This window comes from Vespula vulgaris, chromosome 3 (genome assembly GCF_905475345.1).
Source record: "Vespula vulgaris chromosome 3, iyVesVulg1.1, whole genome shotgun sequence".
Classification (NCBI taxonomy): domain Eukaryota; kingdom Metazoa; phylum Arthropoda; class Insecta; order Hymenoptera; family Vespidae; genus Vespula; species Vespula vulgaris.
This window is the reverse complement of record NC_066588.1, coordinates 2905973-2932500: the sequence shown is the minus strand read 5'-3', so window position 1 is coordinate 2932500 and position 26528 is coordinate 2905973. Positions and strand designations below refer to the sequence as shown.

Here is a 26528-nt window from a genome sequence, read left to right as displayed (position 1 = left end):
ACATTCTAACTCTACTCGACTTTATTCGAGCGTGCAAAAAATCTCTTCTTTTTAAAGGTCGTCCGTCCATGGAACGTTGAGTACATTGCGTTTCATTATCTAATTTTTCGTTAACGAAAGTTGGAAATATATGAGAGGAGAGAAATATATATCTCTCTCTTTCTCTCTCTCTCTCTCTCTCTCTCTTTCTCCGTCCAACGGAGATAGATTGATCTATCAGTAAGAGAATAGAAGAAGAGATTTGAAATAATTACGTGTCGCCGCGTTAAGAAACGTGGCGCGGTGCAATCAAAGTATAGCGACGATACCGGAAGTAAAGAGCGTTAAGAGGAACCTTGAGATTTCCTCGAAGAACGTAAATAGTTCCTCCGCGCGGGACGGCAGTACAATGTTGGCTTGCGTTTATCCGGCGGAAAACTTCAAGTCGAAGACGGTTACGGTGAAGCTACGTCATGGAAGATCAAGGAGGAAACCGAAACTGCTGTCTATTAAGGAGAAACTTCCGGATGGCAAGGAACCCGATACCAATGAGAATGCTCGCCTCGAGAACGAGGTAAGCGCGTTTTGCGGTATACGATCTACAATGTGAATCTATGTATATATATATATATATGTATGTATGTATATATACACTGTATGTATATGCAGTATCTCAAAGAAAAGGGTTTATTAAAATCATCAAGTCTCTTGACTTTTCATCAATTTGAATTTTATGTTTATGAAATGTAATAATTTTTTACCCCAAGAAAAAGCATCGTCCATCAGGATCATTATGAAATTTAACAACTCCAGTCCCGATCTATATTTGTGAAATCCAGTGATCTCTTACCCCAAGGAAAAATATCGTCCACTCAGAATCATTGTAAAATTCAATGACTCCTGTCCCGATCTACGATTATGAAATCTAGTGACTCCTTGTCTCAAGGGAAAGCGCTGTCCAACAGAATTATTATGAAATCTAATGACTTTTTTCCTAATTTACGACTTATGAAATATAGAGATTTTTTTCTTCAAGAAAAAGTGTCGTCCGACAGGATTATTACGAAAACCGATAATTTTTTTCCCTAACTTATGATTAGGAAATCTAATTTCGTATTCCAAGGAAAAATTTGTTCACTAGGAGTATTGTGAAATTTAATGATTTTTTTTTTTGTTCTTTTATTTTTGTAAAATCGCCGAGACAGGCCAGTCTTGTTCTCGAGAGAAACAGGTTCTTGTAAACTTATCCATTTTGAACTGATTCTCTAAATGGGGATGACAAGCCCCTAAAGAATTTTTGTTAAATAACAATGAGGAGATATCATTTTTTATCGATATCTATCGAGAAGGTGTATTTCGAAATTGTTGTTTCAAATTGAGGACAACTTTTACTTTATTAAATATTCAAAATGCGTATCGCTGACCTCAGTAATACAATAATACAATCTTTGTTCGATGTAACATCGAATATTTTCCGATACATCCGGTGTAATTCGACGGCATTCTTCAGCACTATGTCGGTACTAAAGTTCTCCTAACGAAGACTATTGGATGGATGACGTATATACTCGATTGTAAATATCCCCATAGAAAGAAAAAATACGTATAAAAAAGGAGAACAAAAAAGGAGAACGAAAAAAATTAGATTAATAGATAAATCCAGCTCTGAAATAAATCAAATTACGATTTCCAGGTCAAATTATTTAGCAAAAAGGGTGGATCGATAATTTTGTTAGCCAAGATACTAACAATCCAGGCATTCATCGATACATACACCGGATATACTACAGAATTTTTGACGTACCACCGAGCAATTATATTGCACGGTGGTCGGCGATACGCATTTTGAATATTTAATAAAATACAAATTGTTTTTCAATCGGAATATTCGAAATGAATTTTCTCCGGGGAAACTGATGATTCAAAATTAACAAAAAATAAAATTAAACAAATAAAAATGAAAAAGAAAGTAGTAGCTGTTTTAAAGAGTATTAAAAGACCCTAAAAAATAACATGCCACTTGTCTCCTGTAGTCATTTAAGATTTTTAAAAAGTTTCGTCATTAAACTCTAATTAGCCCAAAAAGGAAGAATACACGATAAGGATCCATCCATCCTTTCGAAAATAAGATTAATCTAACTCGACATTTTTTTTATTTAAAAAAAAAAAAAAGAACGAAAAAAGAAGAGAAAAAAAAAGAAAAAAGAATCATTAGATCTCATAATAATCCTGTTGTACATTTTTCGTTGGTACATTCTGATACGTACGTATAAATAATATATATTTAATTCTCTTTGTTTGAGAGAACCATCAATTTGACAAAACCATCCGCACCCTCATCCCCCAATCCCGCATCCCCTATCCTTCCTTGCTTTCAAAAGTTTCAACCTATTATTTATCTTCGCGGGATATACTCGCTGTCCCTGAAAATGATAGAAAAAAAGAAGAAAAAAAAAATAAGAAGAAAAAGGATAGAAATCCTTATTATCGTCTTTATTCGCATAATAATTACGAACAATTCCATGGAACAATCTCGCGAAAGAAAATCATCCGGGCTGGCCGGTTATTATCTACCAACAAACGATATCTAGAGACAATTCTAAAGGGTGTTAATAATATAAAGGAGGATAATTATTAAGAATTTCTAAACGTGCTACTCTATCTCCCGGAAGACTCATGAAAACGACGACAAGTGGAGAACTATCGTTGCTCGTCAAAGACTAACTAACATTCCGTCTTCGTCTTCTTCTTCTTCTTCTTCGTCTTCGTTTTCTTCGTTTTCTTCTTCTTCTTTCTTCTTCGCTAAATTGGATGCCTTCTTTTGTGTAACTTGGAACGTCTCTGAAAGGTTGGTCTCTTTCGAAATACACACACCACACAGATTCTATTCCTTCTGGCTATAGCACCTACGGGAATTTATTTGACTACGAAAGAAAGAGAGAGAAAGAGAGAGGATCGATTTAAAGGATCCTTTTGTACACATTCTCTCTCTCTCTCTCTCTCTCTCTCTTTCTGTCTCTCTTTCTCTCTTTCTCTCTCTCTCTTGTTCTATGTTCACACAGAGACGTATATCGTCGTTCTCTCGAGTAAAGACGACGGAAATTTTCTTAATCACCACGGCGAAATTGGCACAACGACGTCTTTACGTCGTTCAAAGGAGAACACCGGTATCCTTACGTTTCTAATAGTAAATATCTATATGTATATGTGCGTGTGTGTATGCGTAGTTGCGTAGGATAAGTACGTACGTACATACACATTATATATATAAATATATAAAATGTGTATGTAGCATATATCACGTGTCACGTGCGAAAAGAAATGAAAAGAGAATCTTTAATGTATTCAACGTAGTCGTTGCTTACGCGACTTATTACTCAAAACAAATTTTATTTTGTTTATTCTTTCGAAAGTAAAAAAAGAAAAAAAAACACAGACTTTCTACGAATGTAAAATTAAAATGGACACTTTTACAAACATTTTTAAAATGTTTTATCGTAGAAAATGATTATTATTAGACCTTCGTTCAAATCGAATAAAATTTTTCTACCTATATACATACATACATACATACATACATACATACGTAAATGTGTACTTACTTATCTACATCGATTTGCCGGTTTTATCGCGATAAACTGGCGTTGCTAACGATCGAGTAGGTGTAATAAGCACGATCAGATCACCGTGCACTCGACGGTGATCCGTTCTCATCCAAAGAGAGTGCACGTACATACATATATAATGTATATATGTACGTATATATGTGTCTATGTATGTATGTAAATATCGATCTTTTCTCTCGGATATCAAGCGATAGACCTCCTAGAGGTCAAACGTAAGTAGATACATATGTACGTACATACATACGTACTTACATAAATACATAGCATAAACTAAGTCTAATAGTTTTGCAACGAAACCATCGTGTCGATTATAATACCTCATTTTCGAAAATCGAAATCTTACGTAAAAATGCATGCACGTAATATACGTAAGTACGTACCAGTACATAAAGGTCGAAACGTATTTTAGATAATTACAATGTTCTATTCCTTCTTAATCAACAATTATAAATACAATATAGATAATAATACATAAAACGGAGGTCTCGTAAGATAAACGAAAACTGAAGCGTTTTCTCCGTCCGTTTTACGTTCGTTACACCTCTTTGACGTCGTTTATACAAGTAGCAGAATATTATAACAACTTTAACTCATACTAGAACGGTTTAGTTCTAAAAGATATATATTTACTCTATAAATATATGTATAGTCTTAACTGTGGAATATTAATCGTATTTAATTAATCTATTCTTGAAACTCTCTCTCTCTCTCTCTCTCTCTCTCTCTCTCTCTCTCTCTCTCTCTCTCTACTTTTTCTTTTTCTTTGAAAAAAAAAACGTTTGTATCGAGTAAACGAAAAGACCGGTATTATAGTCGTCATTATGTCGAATCTCATTGGAAACATGAGAAATCTCTTTCTCTCCTTTGTACAAAGGGTTATATCATACGTTTCCAACCACTATATGCCTCTCTAGGCTTGTAGCTATGGATAGCCCTGTGTAAACCGATACCTTGGATAAGAAGGATCAGTTACCTTAAACGGAACGGACATACGTCACCGTACGCGTCCGGTTGTATATAGAGAACACGGTAGTGAATAGAGAAAGAGAGTGTGTATATAAGAGAGAGAGAGAGAGAGAGAGAGAGAGAGAGAGAAGCAGAGAGATGCTACTAGCTATCACTATCCGTGACATAGAATTGCGTTTCGGTATACACGTACACCCACGTCCAAGGATGCAATACGCTCCTAAATATAGGACGTTTGTGCTTGGCCCGTGCAAATGTTACCATTCACTAGAAGATGAGCCTGCTACTTACAAGGGATGTGCTTTAACGTCAGCCATAGTGCCGCATCCGGTGGCCTCGAAATTCGATATAAATTAATTTCCCGATGAAATTTCCTCGCCAAAATACAGAGAGAGAGAGAGAGAGAGAGAGAGAGAGAGAGAGAGAGAGAGAGAGAGAGAGAGAGAGAGGGTAGAAAGATCAATCACGCCTCTCTTCTCTCTATTTCCCTTCCCTATAGATCCTCCATTTAAAAATGGATATTTCGATCATACTTCGAAAGTATCTACATACGTAATTATTTTCGATATTTCTCTTTCGAGTAAGCATATTGATTGATTTAGTTTTAATGAAAATCATTCTGTTCGTTTTATTACGTTAATCGTTACGTATATCGTTATCGTATATATTAACGATTAAACGTAAAATAATTACAATCGTTGATGAAAATCATTTTTATCGTTTCTTTTCTTCGAACATTTGTTTTTCGTTGATTTCTTTTCTTTTCTCTTTCTCTTTTTCTTTCGAATCTCTACGATCGTAGGAATAGTAAGTACTTTTCATTCGAGAGCGTCGATAGATAAAAGATAGAGAAAATAAATTTACGGTTCTTTACTATTCTCACATTTACATCTACGTTCCACCTTTTTACCGATCTTCCAAGGAAAACGCGCAAAGTTTCTCGATGGCCTACGGATACTTATATATGTATGCACATATGTATGTAGTTTAGAGTATACTCTGAGGGCTTTTCAAAGTTTCAAAGTTACATTTTTCCTTACGTTCTCATTTTCACAGGAAAGTTCCAAGTAACGATTCAGCTTTCAGTGATCCTTATCGATGTTCGTATCCATACGTTCACTTGTAACAATTTTTGAAGACGCCTCGAAAGATCGATCTATCTATCGATCGTGAAAAAAAACACGAGAAAAAAAAGCAAAATAAAAAATTGTCTTTTATTTCGAATTCTATCGTCCTTCGTTCTCTCACCTCTGAGTATCGAGCGATTATATATATATATATATATATATATATATATATATATATATATCAATTTTACAGTCTGTTCGAGTAGAAGATAGCTTATGTGATAGAAATGAAAATGTCTGCCGGGTAGAGAACGCAAGCTCGTTAGGACGGACGCGTAACGAGCGTATCTCCATCGAGCTGACATCCTTGATAGAATTCCGGGCATTAATTTCCTGAACGCGCATCACTTTGTATATGTACCTTCTATAGATGTGTATATGTGTGTGGGTGTTTGTGTGTGCGCGCAACACCGTTAAGAGAGAAGTTACTTCGAGTTTCTAGGAAATAATAATAATCGATGGACATGGAGTGTGTATGTTCGGCGAAAGTTTGTTAACGAATTTCTTCTCTAACACCAAATAATAACTTCTTCCCCGAAGCGATAAGCAACTTTTCCATGTCTCATTCGTAACGAAATATGAAATAGGGATGTGCGTATCAAGGATTAAAATCATTGAATGATCTATTGAATAATTAAGTCTAAATATATCATGGCCGAAAAAAAAACGAAAAGCACATTTATTTTCTTTTGCGACAGATGGATTGATAAAAACAAGACCGTAGGGACTAAGCTTTTTTTTCTCTTTTTTTTTTTCAAGATCTACCGTAAAGAAAAGGAGAGAGAGAGAGAGAGAGAGAGAGATCGTAGCAAAGAACGTTTATCGTTTGGCCCAGAACCCTCCAAGATGCTCAACAACCCTCGATCACATAGGCTTCGATTTCGACTTCGACCCTCTTTCCTTTCTATCGTTTTACGTCTTTCGTCCGCCCACCTTATCCTCATCCCTTCTTCTCTCCCCATCTTTCTCTCCCTCCCCTCAAAGAAGACCATTTTTCTCTCTATCTCCCCTTGAAAAGCTCGATCCTTTAAACCACGATTCGGGTTAGAGCGTTAAACCCGCTCTAGTTTTCCGTCAGATTTCGAAATAATTAACTGTCAGTCGAACGAGAAAGAAAAACTCCATGAAATTCGAAGAAGAGAAGGATAAGAGGGGGTGCAAAGGGGAGAAGGAAGAAAAGGAGGAAATTAAAAAAATTGATCAAAGTTGAAGAGAGAGAGAGAGAGAGAGAGAGAGAGAGAGAGAGAGAAGAGTTTTCACAATTTTTTGAAATAATTTTTATATTTCACATATACCTATATATCTGCGTTTTATATATATACATATAACATTTAGAATAATTGGAATGTGGCTCATCGGAGAATCAAATAAATGGTTTTATACGATCATAGGGTGTATTTATATATATACATGTGTGTATGCATATGTGTATGTATATATATATGTATATATATATATTACATATACCTGTCTATATTCATTTTATTAATATCCTTTTATATTAATTTCTGTTATTTCAGTTACCAGTGGGCGGGGGTGGTGCTGTGCTGGTGCTCAGCGAGCTTGAAAGCATGGCGGCCAGGCAACAGCGGGAAATCGCTCAGCAGAGGCGCCTCCTAGAGCAAAAGGAGGCCCGTCTAGCCGTGCTTCGAGGCGCACAGGTAAGCAAGCGTAAATAAGACGAAGAAAGAGAGAGGGAGAGAGAAATGAAAGATTTCAGATGTAAAATAAGGACGAGAAACGACAGACGAGAGACGAGAGATGAAAGAAGAGAAATCGGTGTCTTCATCTCGTCAACAGTTCCCATCCTTCTCTTAATCTTTTTCTTCTTCTTCTTCTTCTTCATCTTCGTCTTCTTCTTTTTTCGTCTTCGTCTTCGTTTTCTTCTTCTTCTTCTTCTTCTTCTTCATCTTTGTCTTCATCTTCTTCGTCTTCGTCTTTTTCTTCTGCTTCTTCTTCTTCTTGTTCTTTTTCTTTTTCCTCTTCGTCTTCTTCTTTTTCGTCTTCGTCTTCTTCTTCTTCTTCTTCTTCCTCTTCTCAGGAAATCATCCTGGAAATTTGTCGGATAGAAGAACGCTCCGCTTCGATATTCTCGAAGATCGGCGCGTCGAAGCGTCTCCTTTCGTGTCCTTCCGTTTGTCAACGAGTTCGTTTCCGATAACGAGATGTGCCAATCGGTCACGAGTTACCCTCTTCATCCCCTTCTCTCTCTCTCTCTCTCTCTCTCTACTAGACTACCCCTTCTATCCCTTTCTATCTCAATTTTTGATCTTATTTTTCTATCTTTACCTACTCTTTCAAGAGAGGAAAGGAGAATGAGAGAGAGAGAGAGAGAGAGAGAGAGAGAGAGAGAGAAAGAGAGAGTCGCTATCTTCTCTCTCTCTCTCTCTCTCTCTCTCTTTCTCTCTTTCTCTTTCTCTCTCTCTCTCTTTCTTCCTTTTTATTTTTCCTTTTCATTTCATTCCGTTTCATTTCATTTCGTTTCGTTTCGTTTCTTTTCGTTTCGTTTCGTTTCGTTTCATTTCATTTCTTCGACGTCTGCCAGAGTCTGCCGGAAGACCGGATTCGAAACGCATTTAACGTTTAATCCATCATATTACGGACAAATGACACAAGAATAGAATCGAACGCGGAGGTAAAAAAGAAAAGGGATAGGAGATAGAAGGCGAGGAGAACAACAGCAATGAGCTGTCTTCGTCCTTCGTCCCTTCGTCCCTTGTCACTCGTCGTCGTCGTCGTCGTCGTCGTCGTCGTCAGCTTCATCCTCGTTGTCATTGTCATCGTCATTGTCATCGTCATCGTATCCTTCGAAACTGCCAAGTCTGATCGAATTTTCCACAGGTAAATTGAAATTCGTGGTCGTGCAAATCGATCGGTTTAGGTGGAGATAGGTAGATATGTATCTATTATATGTAGGTAGGTAGGAAGATAGAACAGATAGGTAGGTAGATAGATATATAATATACACATATATATATAAACATGTGTGTACACACACACACACATATATTTCGAGCGTGACGCGTCAATTTTTCGCGAGTACCATGTTTTCATCGTATAAGTTCTTTATCCCCAACATAGAAGAAATCGATGACTACTATTCTTTGTCTCCTCAATGATCGAAGGGGTTGGAATAGAGAAGAGTTTGAGGAGAAAGAAGAGGAAGAAAAGGATGAAGAAAGGATGAAGGGTTCCGAAGGTTCTTCGAATTTCGAGCTGTTCGCGAGCTGACAAAAGAATTTTCAAGTTGTCAAGAGAGATAGGTCGATTGGGTACTATCGAGAGACGAGAGAGAGAGAGAGAGAGAATGAGAAGGATAGATAATACTTTAAATGCACGCGTGCGTGTAATGAGACGTATCATGTATCGTGGCAATGAAGAAGGAAAAGGCAAGCTCTTACAAGAGTCTCCTCGTCTCGCTAGCTACTTAACCCCCATGACGAGTAGTAGTGTGGTGGTGACGTAGTAGTAGTAGTAGTAGTATAGTGTAGTAGTGGCTCGTGTGAAGCGCGAATAACGGGCCAAGTGTCTCTTCACGTTCGATATTAACCCGATTAACCGACGGCAATAGAGTCTACGACGTGTAATCGGATCTGTGTCGTATGCTCTCTCTCTCTCTCTCTCTCTCTATATCTATCTATCTATCTATCTATCTATCTATCTATCTATCTATCTATCTATCTATCTATCTATTTAACCCCTCTCTCTCTCTCATTCCTCCCTCTCTTCCTTCCTTTTTGTCATTCTTGGTACTTCTTACGATTACGAATTTCTTCAAGTGTGTATCAGTTTTCTTCTATTTTCCTCTCTCTTTCTCTCTCTCTCTCTCTCTCTCTCTCTCTCTCTCTCTGTCTCTTTCTTTCTTTTCTTTTCGCAAAATTATTTTTTCCTATAATATCTTTTGTCTATTTCATAAAACGTCTCATCTATATTCATGACGGATAGGACATATAATATATGTTGGTATATGATAGCGTGATAGGAAGTTAAATCGAGGAAAGCACGCAATGGTTCGTTCTTTCACACATACACACACACACATAGTACGTAGAGCACGTAGAGACACGTGCCCGCGCGCGCGAGGAATGTGGAGGAATTTTCAAAATGGAAAGCGATCTCGCATAGTTACCTACATATCACTTGGAACATATTGATCTTCCTATATGGCTATGGTACCACGCGAGATCCTTCATTTCTACGGCGAATTCTATACTGAAAAGGTCACACGTTCGCCGTCTCTTTTACTCTTTTTCTTTCTCTCTCTCTCTCTCTTTTACTCTCACTCTATCTGTAGACACATACCCTCTGATATATCGAGAACACGAAGGTCCTAATCCGCCGTACAGAATCCCCTTTCCTATCTCAGAATCGAATTGGACTTTCGATACCCGAAGACGTCGAGTTTTATCCATCATTTCGCGGTTTTATTTCTTTTCTTTGTGAGTACAAGGAAAAAAGGATAGTAAAAAGAAAAGAAAAGAAAAAAAAAGAAAAGATAAGAAAAGAAAAAAGATAGAAAGATATAGCAATAGGAAGTAAGTACAAAGTGGTAGGCACGTATGTATATATGTATGTATGTATATATGTACGATCTATCTAAAGGTATAGAACGACGTCTTTCGAGCGATCGATAAGAATTAGTAGACGAATAGAAAAAGATGCCAATCCGATTTGTGATTCCTGCTGTCCTAAGCCTTCGGCTTTCGAACTTTCAAACTCTTTTTTCGCATAGTCATGATATTTCTTTCGATTCGATTTTCTCAATTCTTCTCAAGTTCTCATCGTAAATTTTATTTTCAAATTTTCTTATCGTCGATCGAGCGAACTATATATTCGTATTGTCTAGAATATTTGCTACTAATTTGAAGTTTTATTTTCTTTGATTCGTTTTTATCTTACGTCTTTAATTTTCAACACTTGAACGCACGCAATCCGATTCCATCCATTTGATAAAGACACAGTTAAATTTATAATTCTCTTTCCTTATCGTTTAAACCGTCGAGATAAGTAACCATACGAAAGTTGAAAGAGATTGGAAAAACCGTGATAGGATTAAGTAAGTTAGACGGGAAAAGAAGTTTTCCAAAGTAACGCGAAGCTTTTAAAATTATTCGCAAAGGAATGTTAACGCTTAAATTAAATGTGCACCCCCCTCCCCCCCTCTCTCTGTCTTCTTATTTTTCCCCATTTCCTATTCTCTTCTTTTCCTCTTTCCCTTATCCGCGAGGTTTTTTCGACCTAGATTTTATGAAAGGTAAGATCTTGTTCTTTTCTTCCAATGGAGAGACAAACAACAGAAAAAAAAAATAAATAAAAAGAAACTGACAAACAATTCTTTCTTCTCTAACGTGAATTTATTTTCCTATCCATCTCTTTCTCTCTCTAAATCTCTAAATTGCTCTCTTTCTCTCTCTCTCTCTCTCTCTCTCTTTCTCTTTCTCTCTATCTCTATCTCTCTATCTATATCGTGTTCTTTCTTTTTTTTGGTTTTATCGAGCTTACCAAGAACGTCTTTTTCTACGTCACAAGATAAAACCGAGAAAAGAATCATCTCGTAGATCGTCGTAATTCGATTTCTCGTATAAATACATTTTTCCTAAGATCTAGAAGGGATTCGTTCTTCAGTAACCACGGTGCATGGTCTCCTTTTGGTGTTTCAGGAGCCAGCACAGCAGGACAAACTCGCTAGATTGAGGCACAGACTGGACCAGCAACAGAGCAAGCTGAATCGTCTGCGGTTACTCAGATCTCAGACCGACCAGTCGCGAGCCAACAACGCAACGCTGAGTAAGTTGATTGCATTTGCTTTTCCTACCTACCGAGTCCACCCTCTCACCTCCCTACCCCGTCTACCAACCCCCACGCCCTTTCTCGACCTCTCTCAATCCCTGTACTCGCATTCACGAGATTCGTCGGCCAATATACAAGTTGAATACATACACTAACGTATAGAGTGTATATATATGTATATATATGTATGTATGATGTATGTACGTATATATACATATGTATACGCATTATAGCAGTATACGTGGTGTACGTATTCTCCTTCCTCGTCACGTCGTATTATATTTGTGTGTTGTGTGTTGCGTTGCGTTGCGTTGCAATGCGTTGTGTATCGCGCATGTCTCCTCTCGCACTTCGGTCATCGTTACGTCGAAGAGCATCCTCGGTTTCGATTGGAATTCATAAGCTATGCCGATGGTACGCGGCACCGTGCGTATCTCGTTAATTAGCGATTATATTGTTCGGATCGTTATATCTACGGTACACGAACTCTATTCGCACGATAGTTTACTCCAGTTATTTCCCTTTGCCATCGTGTATATATATATATATATATATATATATATATATATATATGTGTGTGTGTGTGTGTGTGTGTGTTATGTATTGTAACAAAGCCATTGGATATTCATAGAGATTGGTGGTTCCGTATAACTCCGAATCGATTTTCATATTTTTCAAATTATCTATTCAAAAAATTACAATCATCTATTATTTTATTCACACAAATTTCAGCGCGATAGTAACAAAAATTTTTCTCTTTCTTTTTTTCTTTGTTTCTCTTGTGTCTGTTTCTTCTGAATTTTCAAGAGCGTGTTCCATAAATCGAGATATTTAAATGGCTTTTCTAAGTACCGAAAAGTGTCTCCCTCTTGTCGTCTGACGCACGTCGGAGTCACCATGCCGAGAGACGCGATTAGATAATTTCCGTTTTTAGATGACCTAGGAAAATGGAGCAATTCTTAGGAATAGTGCAGCGAGAACTTGTACCGCTCTTATATCTACATATCTATATGTCTGTCTATATATATATGTATATATGTGTGTTATATATATATATATAAAATGAATTAATGATAATGCATTATTACGGCTTATACCTATAGATATATTTATAATTGAAAATCTTTTTATAATTAGAACATTTCTGAATATGCTGATCTTAATAAAGACGTCAAATGGAATAATAAAAATGATTTTTTGGAACGTTCAACAATGATATTATAGAAAGAGAGACATTGGTCGACGGGTTTCGTTGGATTTTCACGGAAGCTATGGACGGACATCGAGAAACGAATGGACAGAACGTGGAAAATAAACGACGAAGCTAGTCGCTCGACGTTTCCATCCCTCTTTCTCCCTATTTTCTCTTGCTTTTTACTCTCTTTCTATTTCTCTCTCTCTCTCTCTCTCTCTCTCTCTCTCTCTCTCTGTCTCTCTCTCTCTGTATCTCTCTCTTGTTCCCCTTCTTCCTGGTCGCATATCGCGAACTTTCTGCTTCTCTTCCGACATCCTCGCGTACTGCCACTTGGCCCGCATTCAGAACGCGCCGTTAGCCGTAATAGTGCCCTATTCATTCTTGATTCTATCGGGAAACGTACAAGAGAAGAGAAAACGTAAGAAGAATAGAAAGATATGTACATATATGTATATATGTGTATGTATGTGTGTATGTATATATATATATATATAATAAATAAATAATAATATACAAAATATATGGGCTAAATGTCAGTAAATATTAACGTTTCAAATAAATCTTCTCATTCCTTTATTTCTTATTCGTAAATTTATATAAAATTGTCGTTTGAATTATCTCGTTCTAAAGTGAATGAATCGACAAATTACATAGTTGAGAATGATTATAATTTTTACCCTTTGTATTTCTGAGGATAGAAAAGAGAGTGTATTTATTTACATATGTGTGTGTGTGTGTGTGTGTGTGTAAATAAAAAAATATATGTAAATAAATAATAAAAAGAAACAACAACAAAAAAATGGGGTAAGTCAATAACTATTAGCGCATCGAATATATTTTCTCATGCGTTTATTTTTTATACGTAAATTTATATCAAATTTTCGTTTGAAATTATTTCGTCCTAAAGTCAGTGAATCAACAAATTCCATAGCTAACAATGGTTATCGATTCCACCCTTCGAATATATATATATATATATATATATATATATATATATATATAAAGAGGGAGAGAGACAGAAAGAGACAGTGAGATAAGCACGCATTTTTCCAGCTCGTGCTTATACTTTTATACATACATACATACATACATAAATATATACATATATGTATATATATATATATCCATATCTCTATCCATTCGCTTTCAGAAAACAAAGGCACTTTTTCTCGAAACGCAACGTCGGAAGAGGTCCCTTTCTTTTCTTCACATTGGCAAAGTTTCGAGTGTGGAACTTGTTGAACTTCGTTTAAGGTGGGACACGGAAGACGATATTGTCGAAGAAAAGAGAGAGGAGAAAAGAAGAGAAATAGATAGATAGAGAGAGAGAGAGAGAGAGAGAGAGAGAGAGAGAGAGAGAGAGAGAAGAATGAAAGGATCGGCTTTCGAAACTCGTCTTCGAAGGCCGGGAGACAAAAGAAGGGCTTCGAGGGTGAGAGACTTCGAGAATGAAAGGTGGATAGACTCGCTCTTCTTCCTCTTCTTCTTCTTCTTCTTCTGTTTTTTTTTCTATTTTTGCTTCTTCTTCGTCTTCTTCTCTTTATTTATTCCTTTTCGTTTATCTCGCTTTTCATACTGAATTTCCTCGTGTTTCCATCCCCGTATAAATGAGAATTTGAAAAAAGAAAAAAAAAAGAAAAATAATATACGTTTTCCTATACTTACATAAGCTTTTCCTCGATACATCGTTCTCCGTTCCCTATTGGAGAAAATATCGTATGTTAAAGATACCATATATGTAGGTATATGTATTATTTACTCTACCTTCCTCTCCATCGAAGATTTTATTCCGAGACAAAGTGCAGTGCTTGCAATCTTTCTCTACCTCTTTTTCTTTCTTTCTTTTTCTCTCTTTCTTTCGAAGAGAACGACTACGTCTCTCTTTCCGTTTTACTACCCAGTCTCTCTTTAAACTGCTTCGAATTGCGAATTTCTCTATGGTGGGTACGTTAAATCGATTGTCGATCGTGTCCAATCACCTAGCATTAATTTCTTCTTAGTGTTCCTTTTATCGAAAGTCCAAAGTTAGCAAGTCACGTTACTTTCATTCAATCGAACTAACATTAAACGATACGTTAAAATTCATGATTTTTACTTGTATTTAAAAATTTTATTAACTTCCTTCTTTCTCCGTCTCTCTCTTTCTCTCTCTCTCTCTCTCTCGTTAATTTTTACTTTCGTTCAATCGGACGTTCATTAAACGAATAAGTTATTATCACTCGTCTGTAAAAATTTTGTTAACTTACTTCTCTCTCTTCCTTTGTAATTTTTATTATGGCATTATTACTACTATATCATATCTAGTTACGGATGATCCCCATCCTACAAGCCGCATCTGTTTCTCTTCTCACGAACCCTACGACAATGCACCTACGAAAATGCGAATTCACGAATGGATTCTAACGCATTACCAAGTGATCCTTGAAACGAGCGGACGCATATATATACATACATATACATACACACGTATATACATATAATATACACTCGAGTTTATCGCGATAACATCGATCCAACTTTCGTGTAACGAAAGATATAGAATGTTCAAAGGAAAAGCTATAAAAATTCTTATTCTTCTCGATCGAAAAAGATTTTTACCTCTCTTTACTCTTTCTTTAACTTCTCACGCGAATTTTCGACAGTACTCGATAAGATTTTTCCTCGTGAACGCGAATCTCTCTTTCTCATCGTTTTAGTTCCTAACACGTTTTCCTTTTCACGAAAAGAACCAAATCGATTTTTGCGAGTCTTGCGAGAAGTCTTTGCCTTTTTCATTCTTTAAAGTTCGCCTTTGCTTTTTCGTCTACTTCTATTGAGAAGTGAGCTCGATCCAACAGACGGTATTATTACTCTGTCAAGTTTCTACCTTTCAAAAGCATCTACATACATACCTGCATAAGTAAGAAATGTAGTACGCGCGAATGAATTCAACGCGAATGGAATAGGATAAGGTAACGTGAAAACTTGAAAATGTTATCCTAAGAAGAAATTAATGAAGAAATGAAATTTAAAATAGGATTGAAAGGACCTTTGCAAAATTAACTAACTTTCTCTCGTTAACTTTGTCGGAACCAACTCGAGTCGCTTTTTAAAAGACACGCTTTTCTCCTCATCATCCACCACTACTACCACCATCGCCACCGTCCACCCCTCCTCGTCTCATCCTTCGTAGAACTTATATAGAACTCTTATACGCTTGTATAAATACGTACATAGACATATACATACCTACGTGTGCTGAGTAACCGTTTAAGAAATTTCATCCCGTAGTTAATGCTATTACTAGATCGCAAGAAGAAAGTTGGACGTTTTCAGTCGACTAAACGATAGAAGGTGGTACGTGAACGAGTATTCTAGTAAAACTGTAGTTCTAACTTATCATTAGATATTAAACGCTCTTAAACTTAATTAGAAACTAATCGAGTCGAGTTAATTCGTCGAAAGCGGTGACCCTTGACCCGTCACTCTCTTTCCACCCTCTATTTGTATATTCGTTACGAATCCGGCCTTGATAAAAATCGATCGGATTCACTCTACAAAGAGAAAGAGAGAAGGAAAAAGAGGAAAAGCTAACTCGCTCGCTCGCTTGCTCGCTCGCTTGCTCGCTTGACCCTCTGCTAGATTATATCTTTTATAGATTGTACTTTCGTTTAGCGTGACTTGCGAAAGCGTGTCAAAGGTCGAGACCGAATTTTTTTCTTCTTTCCTTTTTTTTTTCTTTTTTCTTTTTTTCTATATTTTCAAAAGAGTTTAATAAACACAAATCACTCTGCGCGCGATTTGAAAGCACTTTTTTTTTCTTTTACATACGAGTATATAAAAATAAAGAATGTTATCAAAGACATATAAAAATTAAATAGAAATTAGTGAGAAAGTGGGCTCACGAGTGTGCTTGCTTGTAATTAGGGCAATACATTTAAATAATGTTCACGATAGAATAGTTAGTAATAAAAAAATAATAGACAGAAAGAGAGAGAATATGGTAATTATACGCAAAGAAAACGATCTCTAGCAACGACGTAGCACTGAATTCATTTTACGAGGACTCGTAAAACGGCCGACTACTTTGACATTTCGCAAGCATACCATCGTGAAACGGTCAATCGATAAACCCTTTTTCCAGTTGTTGTAAAACGTAATCCATCGACGACGTTTATAACGAGAACGGTGGCGCCGCAAAGTTGGATGAAAATCCCGTCGGAAAAAGAAAAGAGATCCACCTCGTTTCCGTTTGTACCCTTTGGTCTTTATTTCTCTCTCTCTCTCTCTCTCTCTCTCTCTCTCTCTCTCTCTCTCTCTCTCTCTCTCTCTCTCTCTCTATCTATCTATCTATCTATCTATCTATCTATCTATCTATCTATCTATCTATCTTTATTCATCCTCAAGCCCATCTTCCGATATATCGTTTACGTTATTCCACTTGATTCCTCTGAGTAAAATAATGAAGTAAAATACGCTTCATACATACATACATACATACATACATACATACATACATACATACATACATACATATATATATATATATATATACATGTATATGTATATATAAATACGAGTTAGAATCGTAACGAACATGAAACATCATTCTCTCGAGCTAACGAAAAAGGATCGATGCATTTTTTGCTCGTAAGAAAGCTAGTAGAGAACGATACTTCACTCGACTTTATACTTGTCTCTTTGAGAGTCCCTTTGATATCCACCCCTTGACGCGACATTTTATTTTCCAGAGGATTATTTAAACGAGTCCTCTCTTTTTAAATGCTCGTCGATATTAAATTCAATCTCTTCTCTTTTTTTTTTTTTCCTTTTCATTTCCCTTCTTGGTTGGTTTTTTCTCTTTTGTTCTCTCTTTTTTTTAAATTTGTTCTTTTCTTGTTTGTTTCTTTTTCTTTTTCGATAAAAACACCGTTTAGACGTCGGACGGAGATACTTTTTTAATATAACCGAACAAAAATGTATTTTTGTTTGCATTTTGACAAATACGAATTCGACATGGGTTTTGTAATTAATAAAAAAATAATCTCCTCTCCCTCTCCCTCCCTCTCACCCGTGTCTCATAGCAATGACATCGATAAATGTATCTAACTTTCGTTCGTAAATTTATTTTTACATAAATGTATATCTACAAACGAAGTCATTAAATTAGTTGTCAACCCTATACACGCACACGCATGCTTGTACGCACATCCACACATGTATACATACCCACACACATTTATTTATTTACACGCTAAACTACCAATGAATACGATCGCAGAAAAAAAATATTCTATCCAATCGGATCGTACAAGGTCGGGATGAGGGGAGAAGAGGGTTGGAATTTTTGTTAATCGTTACAGTCGACATTGATAACGCTCTCTGAAATAGGACTTTGGTGAATAGCTAGTGCATACCTCTTGATACGATTCCATTTACATAACATTTAATTTGTAACTCGAATCGATCCCGTTCCCTCTCTCTCTCTCTCTCTCTCTCTCTCTCTCTCTCTCTCTCTCTCTCTCTCTTTCTCTCTCTCTCTCTCTTTTTTTCTTTTTCTCTCTCTTTCTTGTTCTCGTTCGTGTATACGCAAATATATCCGGAATACGTTATCAAGGCCTTTGTGTAATTCAAGCGTGTAAGTATGCCGATTGTATTTACAAACGGGGTAACACGCACGATTTTTATCGAAGAAATAATAAATGAACGGTGGTTGAACAAACATCGCTTTTGATGAAAGTTATCGAAGTCTCGGCCACGACGAACCTTCGAAAATGCCCATCGTTGATGACACTCTCGCAAATTGAGTTGGGAATACGATTCGCGTTAAAATCCTCGAACCAGGAGTTTTCCTAGTTTATACATATTTTCTCAATTTAATTAAAAATACGCCGTGCTTATATCTCTACTATTCGTATTTTCTCTTTCTCTCCTCTCTCTTTTTTACTGTTTTTATTTTTTCATTCTCTGAAAAACAAATCGCGTGACAAGGAAAATCAGACTAATTATATAACGAGAGAGAAAAAAAGGGAAAAAAAATGCGTACACATGTATATATTCACCCTTGAAAATTTGACTAATGAGGATTGCCCGTACGAAGCACGAAAAGGGATGGACGTTGCTCGTTATCGAAGCTTTTATTTCGATAACGGATGGCCGTGCGTCACTCATCGTCGTTTTTAGTTCGGAGGTCATACATTTCCTGTTTCATTCATAGTATCCTCCTATCGCGTTACTTCGTTCTTCCGTGATTTGCGTTCGCAATTATTCTCTCGTAAGAAACATTTTGGTTATTTATTTTTCGAGGATATGATAATGATTTATGAGAAAGAAAAAAAACATTGCTTTCGTAGAAACGTAGAATAAGAGAGGTCGCGTAATAATGAAAATGATATGCGAATGAAAAAATGAAATGAGAGAGAGAGAGAGAGAGACAGGTAGATAGATAGAGAGAGAGATATAAAGACAAAAGTACTCGAAGCGTAGAGTTTGCAAGAATGGATTAACGATGACCCACATCCGTGGCGTGAAGTACGAGCTATAATTAAGGTCCTTCGCTATTCTTAACGGCAAGTGTGTAACGTCGTTCGCGGAAATCGTTTCCACGAATCGTACGATTTTCCAGCCAACGGAAATACGTCGACGTAGACGCAAGAACCGAGAATTCGAGAAAACGACGATGACAGGCCGACATGACGTTTAAATCGTTCCATTATTTTTCGATTTTTCTTCTACGAGAGAGACTGGTGAACGTGATTCGAATCGATTTTAGTGATTCCGCTTCGGTTATTCTTCGAAGGTGAAAACTTTAGCTATTGAAAATTATTCGGAGTAAATGATTGACAACACTCTCCCTCTCTCTTCCCTCTTCCACCCCCCCCCTTCTCTCTCTCTCTCTCTCTCTCTCTCTCTCTCTCTCTCTCTCTCTATCTCTCTTTTTTTTCTTTTTTTCTTTTTCATAAAAAATGCAGTTTAACTTGCAAATACCATTTACGATAGTTTCTCTCCTATAGCGTATAGAAATAAATTGAAATAAATTAGAACTATGAAACCACCGAGCGTGTTCGTCCATCCATCTTTGTATTTCAGGATAATTCGAGAGAACAATGTAGGAAGATAAAATGAATTGGATCGTGTTATAACGTCACGTTATAAAAAAAAAAAAAATGCTCCTGGAGTTCTTTTTTAATACAGAAATAGTAGATATTATTCGATTTACTCGTTGGTTCCTTTTTTACCTTTTTATTTTTTGTATTTTTCTTTTTTTTGCGATTGAGAAAAGGTTAACGTAGACAGGTCGGAACGATAGTTTACTATTAAAAAGGAGTTAGCTCGATTCTATGTATTCGTAAATTTAATGGTGACATTCGTAACGTAGTAGATACATTTATCACATACATACGCATCGTATGTTCGCCCGTATTCGTTCGAAACATCATGTGAACAGTTTTATATACGTGTGTGTGTACAGAGAGAGAGAGAGAGAGAGAGGAAGATCGTTAAAGAATTTGTGATTATTTGGAAAAGATGGAAACGTGAATTGAGGTGAAGCAAAAATATTGAATGGATGGGTGGGTACGGAGAGAGGGTGGGGGAAAGAGAAAATAAAAAAAAAAACAAAAAATAAAAAACTATATAAATAAAAAAAAATTCGAAAAATCTCGCAGTGGACGCGCGCACGCGATAACGTGCAAATACCAGTTTGGTTGTCGAAGGGACGAGATTAAAAACAACGTTACGATAGCCGAAGTGACGAAATTCGACGTGATAGATTTCTTTTTTTTTTTCTCTTCTTTTCCCCTTTCGTTCCATTCTTTTTATTGTTCTTTTTTATTATATATTTCTTTTTAATTTAATTTTATTATATTATTTTATTTTTATGTATTTTTTTATTTTATTTTCTTACGGATTGCACTTCGGCGTTGTTCGAACGAATAAAGAATTTTGAAAAAAAATTAAAAGAGACAAATAGAGAGAGAGAGAGAGAGAGAGAGAGAGAGAAGAAAAAGGAAAATACTTTTAAAGAGATTTCAATATCTAAATTTGTTTCTTTATTAAAAGAAGTAAAGCGAACTTGCTCGTATGTAAATATGTATGTATTAAAAAAATGACAAACGATTCGTCTCTATTTCCAACGATTTCCTTTTATACGGATTAATTACTATCGCGTCGTTTTGGCAACGATTCAGAACGGATAAACCGTGCTTTCTATACCTGTGACAGGAATATTTAAACGTATCGAACGAAAGAAGATCACCTTTTCTAGTGTTGGAGAAGGGCCGTTGTACCGGCATCCCCTGTCGAATATATTGCTCGGTATCCGCTATTCGATAATCGAATTCTGGGTCGTCGAACGTATGGCGATTATAGCCCTGACGAAGAGAGAGAGACAGAGAGAGAAGGGAAGAAAAGGATCGAAGAAGAAAAAAGGATCGAGAGAGAGAGAGAGAGAGAGAGAGAGAGAAGGGGTGGAGAAAAAGAAAAAAGGATGGAGAGAGAGAGAGAGAGAGAGAACGACAGGAAATCCATATTGTGCTCTCGACCTTCGAGACAGTAAATTAGCTTTTACGTAAACAATTCGTTCTTAATTACAGAGAAGCTTTTTTTTTTCGTTTTTTTTTGTTTTTCTTTTTTATCTTTTCTCTTTTTTTTTGGCCTTTTTCGTTCTTTCTCGTTTTCTGTTATTCCTTTTTCTTTTTTTGTTTAATTTTTTATGGAGTTAGTCGTCTCGATTTTCTCGAAAGAAATGAAAGAAAGAAAAGTTCATTTATAAAGTCACGCTCTTTGAAATCATTTAAACGAGTTACACATAGAGCCATCTACGCATACTCGAGCTCATTATTTTGCGAAATTACTAAAAGAGTTAGACGAGTGAGGGTTTCGCGAGGAAGTGGACGAATTAAAAATGTTAAAAGCGACATTTTGCTCGGTAGAGTGCACGATGCATCACGATGATGGTGTACTCGTAAAACAGAAGCTTGGAAAAGCATGCTTTTAAAATAAAAAAGAAACCAGAAAAAACACTCCTACGAGAAATGTAACAAATAATAAGTGTGTTCGTTAAAATAATAGTTATACAGTTTAATTACGGAACGTTGGTGAGGAAAAATGAGGTCAATTCGTTTCGTATTTATGTTCGTTCGTATACTTCTGTATATATGTACGTGTATATGTATATGTATATATGGACATGTACAAATCATGTGTGTATATATATATATATAGTTACAGGAATATTTGTAATAATAATTTTATTAACGAGAAAATTTTTCGTACGAGAGAACGATCGATATAAATATGCTGTTATTTATATTTTTAGAATCTCAAAGAATCCTTATTTAATTGTATCTTTGAAAAGTCAGTTTTGACGATAACGAATCAGAGAAAAGTTAAAATCGTTTCCCGTGTTCCAATGAAAAGTGTACCGATCAATTGATTTTTCTTAGGAATTACGTCTTACTGAGAGACACGTCGACGAGAGGAAAGGCGCGTGTCAGATATAATTTTTCTTATTTTCTTTTCTTTTCTTCTCTTTTTTCTTTTTAATCTTTTTCTTTATCGTCGACGGACGAAAATCTTAATTAATAATAATATTATATAATATTATATTACGATAATGATATTTTAATGAAACAGTTCGTATTTTGGAGATACTTTTCTTTTTCTTTTTTTTTTTTTTTGTATAAAATGGAAAGATAGGATCGAACCCGGCAATATTCGATATTCCGCTTCGGTGCGAATCAGTGGAATAACTGTAACAAGAGAAACGTAAAAGAACGTCTCGTACTTTTCGAACATCCTTTTCTCACGGAATGGAAATGAAAAGTCTAATAAGACGATCCAACCTTCCGAACGAATGAACGAACGAATGAACGAACGAACGAACGAACGAACGAACGAAGGCTCTCTTCTTTCTTAGAAGAAACGGCAGAGCTTTGAGCAAAGTAGCAAATCCTCCTTTTTCTTTTTATCGGCTCTCTATTTCCACTTCTTCTCCTTCTCTCATCGTAACAGAGTGATATACATATACACGACTTTATGAAACCTCGGTTGGAATTATTATCGACGATATTTGAATGCACCGAAAGATTTAAGAGCTTTTATATATTTTTGGTATATTACATAAGTACTTACGTATATTAACATAAACTTTTCATTTAGGCGTTCGTTTGTATGAAAGATATTTAAAATAATGAAAAGGGGAGATTATTTCTGGAGTCCATTACTTTCTCTCGTATTTTCTCTCTCTCTCTCTCTCTCTCTCTCTCTCTCTCTCTCTCTCTCTCACTCTCATAATCGCTTTTCCTTTCGTACCAGAACCTTCTGTAAAAGGGTTTCTTAAAACGTTTTTACTCGATCGAGCTTTTGCAAGCTCAGCTTTTCCTTCGTGGCATCGAATTCACAAATTCGTAACATGGAAAGAATACGATGTTGGACAGGAAAATCGATAATGATATTGCCAGAAGAAAATCGTCCTTCCCATATATTTGACGTATATTGGATTATTTATTCTTAATAATCGATCTAGAGAGAAAGAGAAAAAGCGAAAGAGAGAGAGAGAGAGAGAAATTCGAATACAAAGAAAAATGGAATGAAAAATTTTGAAAAGAATCCTCTCAGAGAAGTTTTCTAACTATTTCATTTTATTGGTATGTGAATGAAACTACGTCTGCAAAAGTGATATTTTACGTTCTATTTGCAATTTGAATATTCTCATCGTAATCCGAGCGATGTATTGCTGCTCGTTGTCGTCTACTTTCCAAAAATCCTCTTCCACGTTTTATGTTCTCTCTCTCTCATGAATATTATTATTTCCTTTCTCTCTTTTTTTTTTTTTTTTAATAATAATATTCTATCATCCTTCATTATTATTATTATTATCATCATCGTCGTCGTCGTCGTCATTATGTATTTATTATTATTGTTATTATTATTATTATTATTATTATTATTATTATTATTATTATTATTATTATTATATCGTAAAAATGGAAATAAAACGTGAAGGATAAATCGAAAAACAATATCCCGTTGAATCGTGTCGATTTCTTTTTTATCATTTTTAATATGAATAGAAAATGATATTCAATACTGTTTCACTATATTCGACATTGAAAGAGCGATCTTTTTGTATCTTTAAAACCGCGATTTTCCTGTCTCTTTGAAAACGATTCGTTCGTTCAACCGCACGCCTCCGCGTTATGCATCAAGATGCAAGTATTGTGCACGTATATGCAATACATTGAGAAATCACACACATACACACACTCTCTCTCTCTCTTTTTCTCTCTGTCTCTCTTTATCTATCTCTCTTTGTCTTGTTCTCTTCCCTTTATCGCTTTCATTTCTTCCGCATCCGCGGTTGTACCGTCGCGTCGCATAGAATCGTGATTTGCGTCGTTCTAGCAACGGCGAATCTTTTGTCACGTTATCGAGAGAATTTACGTGATAGTCCAACGTATCTTAAAACACCTTGATCGATCTTTTCCTTCATTCTTACACCTCTAAATACTAAGAGTTTTATCTTGTCTTATCTTTCCGAACGAGGAAGATTCTTTTAACAGTTACAGATTGAACTGACTGAATCGAATCTCGTCGATGGTTTCCGAAGTTTGCACGTGAAGTAATCGAATTAATCGATTCACCATTCTTCTCTCTATCTCTCTCTCTCTTTTTCTATACCAAGTTAAGACCTTCTTCGATATCTTCTACCAGAATTATTTCTAAAAATTATTAAAAAAAGAAAGAAACAGAAAAGGATTGTCAAGAATTGTCAAAAGTTGAAGTTTAATTCGTTGCATTTTAATCTCTAGGCTCGTAGACTTCTAGATTCTGTTTCTGTGAAAAAGATGAGGATCGTTTGACAAGAAGAATAATAAAATAGTAGAGTGATTTCGAGACAAAACGTCGTCGCATTTCCTTAGGCAAGACTTTTACGGTCAACCCTGGTCATGAGTTGGCAAAAGCGCAAAACCGACGTAAGATCTTTGACCTACTCTCTCACTCGAAGTAACTCGAAGATAGAGAAATAGTAAGAAAGAAGGAAAGAGAAAGAGAGAAAAAGATAGAGAAAAGAGAGAGAGAGAGAGAGAGAGAGAAGAGGACGGAGTAAAGTTTGTGCGTAAGAGCTTTTGGCACGTACTTTGACGCTGCTGAGCTTTTCGAGTACACGTGTCTGGCTTATTCAACAGTTTCCTTCGAATTTGCCACACGTGCACTCGCATACCTCGAACGTCAGCAGGCTGACCCGCGATCTTTAAGAAAGAAACTCGACTTTTATCATTCTCTCGACATCGAAACTCAAATCCTTTTCATCGAAAAAGAAAAAGAAGAAGAAAAAGGAAACGAGAAAGGAAACGGAAACGGAAAGGAAAACTTTCAAGATCTTTCTGTTTGGTCGGTATGGCCTTGATAAAAAATTGTTAACATGAGCGATCCTTTCGGTATGTAAAATTAAAAAATGTAAAATTCTTAATAGCTATAAAATTTTTAAGTTTGATAATATCGAAACTCTTAAGAATAACAAATAACGAGAAGTAAAAGAGATTTTTTCATTTTAGCAGTGTGTCCTTGACCGAAAATTTTTCAAGATGAACGATCTTATCGGTATGTAGAATTAAATTATTCGAATTCTTGATAACTATGATGAGAGTTTGATAATATGAAAACTCGTAAGAAGAATAAAAAATTTGTTCGGTAATAACAGTGTATCCTTGAGCAAAAATTTTTCAAGACGTACGATCTCTATCGAATTGTATGTGAAATGAAAAAAAATACAAATTTTGAACGAGTCAACGATCAGAACTTGAACAATATAGACACTCGATTGATCTGTCAGATCAATTTTAAAACACGCCGACATAAATATTTTTTCCGTTTGGTTGATCTCGATGATCGCGAACATAAATTTGAAAATAGATAAGAGGAAGAGAAAGAGGAACGAATGTTATCGGATGGCATCGTTTTTCATTAAATCTGAGGTTTCAATGCGGCCAACCGGCTTATGCTACTGCATCGTAGCAACGTAGAGAGTAAATCGTGAAATTGGACCGAGAGAGAGCTCGTTGTGTGTACATTTAGTCCTATCTAATGCGCGTAAAGAGCGAGTGAGTGAGTGAGTGAGTGAAAGAGAGAAAGAAGAAAAGAAAAGAGAGAAAGAAATGTAAGAAAAGCGCAAGAGTGAAAAGACTTAATTCCGGAGTTAAAGAGTAAGAGAAAAAAAGGAAGGAAGGAAGGAAGGAAGACAAAAGGACGATCGAGGAGGAAACGAAGTCAGCTCCGCATCGGAAAATAGCAGGAACGAAGTTCGTTCTTTTCTCGATTGCTTTTTTTCTTTTAATTATTTTTTCTCTGTTCTTTTTTAATTTTTATTTTTTGCACTAATTAACAATCCAACGATCGTGTAAATTGTAATCATCGTGATGATAAATGGCGTTTCAAATAGGAAATGAGGGCTTAGAAAAATACGACTCAATAAAATGAGAATGATGATGCGATCTTGAAAGAGAAAGAGAAAGAGAGAGAGAGATTTGAAACGCTCGCTTTACGTTTCTTTACAGCCTCGGATCTGGACTGCATAAGAGCGCTGTTCAATGAAAAGGAAAAGGAGCTCTCCCTGGCGGTGGCGAAGGTCGAAGAGCTGACGCGACAATTGGAGGAGTTACGGGGTCGTCAGAACGGCGGTGGCACCGGAACGGGCGTCGGTGGTGGCGGTGGCGTCGCCGGTACCGGAGCCGGTGGTATCGCTGCGGGACACTTGCCGACACCAGCCAGTGCTGAGCTCGAAAAACTCAGAAGGGAACTTATGGTAAGTGGTTTTTCGATTTTCCTATAGATCCTGATAAAGACACACCCGATTTATTCTCT

The 26528-nt window shown here is 36.2% G+C and overlaps 1 protein-coding gene across 18 annotated transcripts in view; it reads left to right on the top strand.

The window, feature by feature from the left end:
• The window catches only part of LOC127062297 (apoptotic enhancer 1 protein-like), a 102011-nt gene that overhangs the window by 69189 nt on the left and 6294 nt on the right, over positions 1–26528 (top strand). For 15 of the 18 annotated variants that reach the window (XM_050990250.1, XM_050990249.1, XM_050990245.1 and 12 more), the window contains 3 exons: positions 7219–7359; positions 11359–11485; positions 26222–26469. In XM_050990250.1, the coding sequence (XP_050846207.1) occupies positions 7219–7359; positions 11359–11485; positions 26222–26469 (516 nt within the window). Of the gene's footprint in view, positions 1–270; positions 554–7218; positions 7360–11358; positions 11486–26221; positions 26470–26528 lie in introns of all 18 variants that reach the window. The other 3 variants (XM_050990234.1, XM_050990235.1, XM_050990233.1) reach the window with 1 other exon arrangement.